Source organism: Eimeria maxima, genomic scaffold (genome assembly GCF_000499605.1).
Source record: "Eimeria maxima Weybridge genomic scaffold, Emw_scaff571, whole genome shotgun sequence".
Classification (NCBI taxonomy): Eukaryota; Apicomplexa; class Conoidasida; order Eucoccidiorida; family Eimeriidae; genus Eimeria; species Eimeria maxima.
Window position 1 is genome coordinate 1 of NW_013563899.1, and position 5895 is coordinate 5895.

General features: G+C 41.4%; 1 protein-coding gene across 1 annotated transcript; it reads right to left on the reverse strand.

Moving 5' to 3' along the window:
• Positions 1-42: 42 nt before the first annotated feature.
• EMWEY_00037750 (bromodomain domain-containing protein, putative) lies at positions 43-1473 on the reverse strand (the record flags this gene model as incomplete). The annotated part of the gene is made up of 2 exons (XM_013478668.1): positions 43-192; positions 472-1473. 2 exons carry the CDS (start codon positions 1471-1473, stop codon positions 43-45), a joined length of 1152 nt encoding a protein of 383 aa, XP_013334122.1.
• Positions 1474-5895: the final 4422 nt, after the last annotated feature.

Below are 5895 nucleotides of genomic sequence, written 5' to 3' on the forward strand. Positions count from 1 at the left end.
TTATTTATATATATATTTATTTATATATATATTTATTTATATCTATATTCTTGCATCATAAGCCTCAGCAATTAATTCACTAGGTGTACGTTGAGGTTGTGGTTTCCTTTCTGCTGCAAATCCTTGATGAATAACTTGTCCTTTCCATTCTTGCCATGCTGTTGTCTTTGGCTCCTCTATTACTCCTCCTCCCTGTATACATATATACATATATATATAATTATATTTATTTATTTATTCTATTTATTTTATTTATTTTATTTATTTTATTTATTTTATTTATTTATTTTATTTATTTAATTAGGGGGATACAATCATATACATATATATGTATATACACCAACATATACATTATGCAATAAATATACAATATAAAGAAAAAAAGAAGAAAAAAGAAGAATAAATATAAATAAATAAATAAATATAAATAAATAAATATAAATAAATAAATAAATAAATGAATATATTTACCATAAGATGTTCTTCATGTTGTTGTGAATCAATAATACCCAAGAAATCTGCATGTCTACCCATTAATTCTTCTCTTATTTCTACCTTTTCTCCATCCTCTGCTACTGGTTTATATTCAGGTAGAGGATTCTGTCCTCCTCCTGCTGCTGCTGCTGCTGCTGCTGATCCTGATCCTGATCCTGCTGCTGATCCTGCTGATGATCCTGTTGAGGAGGGTTGTGCTGCTGTTGCTGCTGCTGAGGAAGAAGATGATTGCTGTTGTCCTGCTGATGTTGATGATGCAGGTGCTGTTGATGGTTGTGCTGCTGTTGCTGCTGTTTGTTGTTGTGCTGCTGTTGTTGCTGCTGCACCTGTTGGTGCAGATGTACTGCTGTATCCACCACCACCACCAGCAGCAGCTGCAGCAGCAGCTGCAGCAGCAGCAGCAGCAGTAGTAGTACCAGCAGGTGGTGCACCAACAGCTGCTGTAATACCAGGTGCAGCAGCAACACCTGCAGCAGCAACACTACCACAACCACCACCAGCAGCAGCAACAGCAACAGCAGCAGCAGTACCACCAACAGCAGCAGGATTTGTTGCTGCAGGTATTGCTCCTCTAGTAACAGCAGCACCAGGACCACCACCATGTTGCTGCTGCTGTTGCTGCATCTGCTGATGATGATGAATATTCCTGTTGCTGCTGCTGCTGCTGCTGCTGCTGCTGCCATCATCTGAATCACTATCACTACTAGTAGTAGAAGAACTAAGAGAATCACTGCTGCTGCTGCTGCTGCTATCGCTGCTGCTGCTATCACTACTGCTGCTATCTGAATTATCCCCAGCAGCAGCAGCAGCAGCAGCACCAAGACCACCCCTCCCTTTCCTTATATCACCTGGACCTCCTGCTGCACCTGTTGCTCCTGCTGCTGCACTACCACTACCAGCAGCAGCAGCAGCAGCAGGATTATTATGTCCAGGTAATAGACCCCTACTAATAAGTAATTCTTTATTAAGTCTTACCATAGAATTAACATAAGCAAATATATTTTTTTGTTTTTGTATAGAAAGAAGATCTGTATCTATATATAAATTATTATTATTATTATTATTATTATTATTATTATTATTATTATTATTAATATAATCAGCAGCAATAATACCTAAATCATCCTGTATATATTCAAGTGCAGCAAGACGTTGTTTATTATTTAAATTATTATTTATATTTATAATTAATATTTTTCTTTGTTGTGCTGTTAATGGTTTATCATTTACTCCTATCCTTGATGGAGGAGGAGGAGGAAGAACTGCTGCATCCTCTGGTGCTATAAATGTCTGCTGTTGCTGCTGTTGCTGCTGCTGTTGCTGCTGTTGCTGTATATCTAATCCTGTTGCTGCTGAGGAAGAAGAAGAGGGGAGACGTGATAGTTGATGCTGCTGGTGCTGCTGTTGTTGCTGCTGCTGTTGTTGTGCTGCTGCTGCTGCTGCTGCTGCTGCACTTGCTGCTGATGATGATGTCCTACTTGTACGACCACGATGATGACCACCACGACGTGTTGGAGATAATTGTTGTTGCTGCTGCTGCTGCATTTGTTGCTGCATTTGCTGCTGCTGTTTCTTGCTACTACTACGTGTAGTAGTAGTAGTTGTTGCTGCTGTTGTATATTCATCATAATATACACCATCATCCTGTTGTTGCTGCATCTGCATCTGCATCTGCTGCTGCTGCTGCTGTTGCATGCGTCTTGGTCTAGTACGTACACCAACATAATTATTATCAATAGAAGAATCTGCATAACTATCACCACTATACTGTTGCATATGTTGCTGCTGCATTTGTTGCTGTTGCTGCTGTTGTTGCTGCTGCTGCTGCATTTGTTGCATATATTGTTGCTGTAATTGTTGCTGTTGCTGCATATGTTGCATCCATACAGAATCATCAACACCATCATCTTGTTCATCATGAGGAGCAGCAAGAATAGCTAATACTTCCTCTATCCTTGCCTGCCCTGTTGCACCACCACCATCATGATGATCAGCATGATCAGCAGCAGCAGCAGCAGCAGCAGCAGCAGCAGCAGGATTATAATAAGGATTAACATCATGAATAAGCTTACAACATCTCTCGAATTCTTTAGCTAATAATAATGCATCTTTATATACATTATTATTAAATAAATGATAAGAAAAAGCATTAAAAAATATTTGTCTTACATCTAGCTGAAATAAAAAACAATTATAATTATTATTATTATTATTATTTATATTATTATTATTATTTATATTATTATTTATATTATTATTATTATTATTATTATTATTATTTATATTTAATAATTTTTCCTCTATTTTATTTATATACATAGGTGTATGTATTATATCATTATAATCATATACATTATCTAATACAGGATCTACAGGACTTATAAACCAAGAACAAGAAGGAAAAGAACGTAAATGATATAATATACCTAAACAACTTGCACGCCAATTATTATTTACTCCTGTTGTTGTTCCTGCTGTTGCTGTTGTTCCTGCTGTTCTTCCTGCTGTTGTTCCTGTTGTTGCGGTCGTTGTATTGATAGGTGTAGTAGGTGTAGGTGTAGCTGCAGATGCAGATGCAGATGCAGCAGCAGCAGCAGCAGCAGCAGCACGAGAACGACAACTTCTTAGAGGTCTTTGATGTTGTTGTTGCCATATATTGTTGTTGTTGTTGCTGCTGTTTGCTGCACTTGCTGCTGCACTTGCTGCTGCTGCTGTTGTGTCTTCGTTGTTCCATCCTATATCACTATTATTTGCACTATTAGCACTACTATCATCATTTGCTGCTGCACTTGCTGCTGCACTTGCTGCTGCTGTTCTTCTGCTGCTGTATCTTCTTATACTCTTATTATTATTAATATTATCTACTTGCATACTACTGCTGCTGCTGTTGCTGCTGCTGCTGCTGCTGTTGCTATTATTATTATTCGTACAATTACGTCTTGGTCTACAACTACGTGTACTTAGTACAGAAGAAGAACAATCACCACCATCTACTGCTGCTGCTGCTGCTGCTGCTGCTGCTGCTGCAGATCCTCTGTTGCTGCTGGTATTATTAACATCATAATCATTATAATATTTGCTGCTGCTCTTTTTTTGTCTTTTGCTGCCTAATTCAAGCCCCGTGCTGCTGCATGCAGATTGCAGCTCCTCTAATTCTTGTACAATACGTCTTGATGGCTTCTGTCTATTATTACGATTTGCTGCTGCAGCAGCAGCAGCAGCAGCAGCAGCAGCAGTAGAACCTGATGCAATAATAGAACCTTTACTACTACTACTGCTGCTGCTGCTATTGCTGCTGCTGCTGCTGCTAATACGATGATGATGTCTTGTATTATTATTATTATTATTATTATTAGGTGTACATACACCTGAGGGTATAAGACGATAGTTATGCTGCAGCAAGAAGGGAAGCAGCAAACTTAATTCATCATCATGCAGCAGCAACTCACCACAACCGCATTGCATGCCATGTAATGCTGCTGTTAATATTATTGGTGGTGGTGTTGCTGCTGCTGCTGCTGTTGCTGCTGCTAATGCTGCTGCTATCTCAGATTCTGTTGATAATGATGATGATGATCCTGCTGTTGTTGTTGTTGTTGTTGTTGCTGCTGCTGCTGCTGTTGTTGCTGTTGCTGCTGCTGCTGCTGCTGTTGTGGTATTATTATTACCACTACTATTTGTATTAATACTCCCACTCATATCTGATTTTGTTGCTGCAGTTGCTGCAGTTGCTGCTGCAGCAGGTGTTGTTGTTGTTGCTGTTGCTGTTGTTGTTGCTGTTGCTGTTGTTGTTGTTGTTGTTGTTGCTGCTGCTGCTGCTGCTGTATCAGCAGCAACATTCGGACCCCCTTTGGGGTTGCCTACACATAAAGTCGGCTGAGGAGGTGCTGCTGCACCTGTTGCTGCAGCTGCAGCAGCAGCAGCAGGAGCTGCTGCTGCTGATGCTGCTGCTGCTGTCCCTGAACCCTCGCAATGCGTGGACATTACCCGCATATCTTGTGGCTGAGTAGTTGTAGCTGCAGCAGCAGCAACAGCAGCAGCACCACCAGCAGCAGGAGATGTATTATTGCTGCTGCTGCTGCTGCTAGGTACTACCGTACTACCACAACTTGATGATTGTGCGGGTCCTGTTGCTGTTGTTGCTGCTGCGGGCGATGTTGCTGCTGTTGCTGCTGCTGCTGCTGCTGCTGCAGTAGAAGCAGCAGCAGCAGCAGCTGTACCCGCTGGAAGCGGTGAACACTGTGGTGCTGCTGTAGTAGGCAACACGGAGTGTTGCTGCTGTTGCTGTTGCTGTTGCTGCTGCTGCTCCTGCTTTTGAGAAGCAGCTGCAGCTAACTGCTGTTGCTGCTGCTGCTGACCAGATGCAGCAGCTGCTGCAGCAGGTGCTGCAGCAGCAGCACCAGATTGCATCATTGCGATGGCGGAATCCATAGGCCTAGTAGAGCAATTACTAGCAGCAGCAGGAGAAGCAGCAGTTGCTGCTGCTGCTGCTTTTCCTGCTGCTGCTGCTGTTGCAGCCATTGCTGCTGTTGCTGCTAATTGGCCTCCTGCTGTTGTATTTGCTGCTGTTAGATCTATAGGAAGATGATCTGCATTTAGTTGTTCCCTTTTATGCTGCTGTTGCTGCAGTTGCTGCTGTTGCTGCAGCTGTAGCTGTTGCTGCTGTAGTTGTTGCTGTTGCTGCTGTAATTGCTGTTGCTGCTGTATTAATTGCTGCTGTAATTGTTGCTGTTGCTGTTGCTGCTGCTGCATTGCTGTAGCAGCTGCTGCTGATTGCTGCGATGGTGCTGTTGCTGCCTTCATTATGAATAATTAATGAATAGCAGCAGCAAAGATCATAGCAGCAAGGAGCAGCAGCAGCTGCTGCAGCAAGAAGAAGAAGAAGCAGAAGCAGCAAAAGTGCAGCAGCAAGAAGGAGGTAAACGATACCCTTTTAGGGTGCTGCTGCTGCGCTGCTGTAGTTTCATTGCGCGGGTAACAACAACAGTAGTAGTAGTAGCAGCAGCAGCAGCAGCAGCAGCAGCACGAGCAGCAAAGAGGTGTTAAGAAGAAAGGATCAAGAAAAGAGAAGCAGCAGCAGCAGCAAGATGATCAGCAGCAACAAGAGGAGCAGCAGCAAATAGAAGAAGAAATGAATAAATATAAAGATGGTAGCAGCAACTGCAGCAGCAGCAACAACTGCAGCAGCAACTGCAGCAGCAGCAGCAACAACTGCTGCAGAAAAAATGCAACAAAGAAAAGAAGAAGTGTAATAAGAAGAAAGAAAAGAAAAAAAAGAAAAAAGAAAATAAATACCCACAAGAAAAAGAATAAACCTTTATTATATAAATAAAGGAAAAAAAAAAAAAAAAAAAAAAAAAAAAAAAAAAAAAAAAAAAAAAAAAAAAAAAAAAAAAAAAA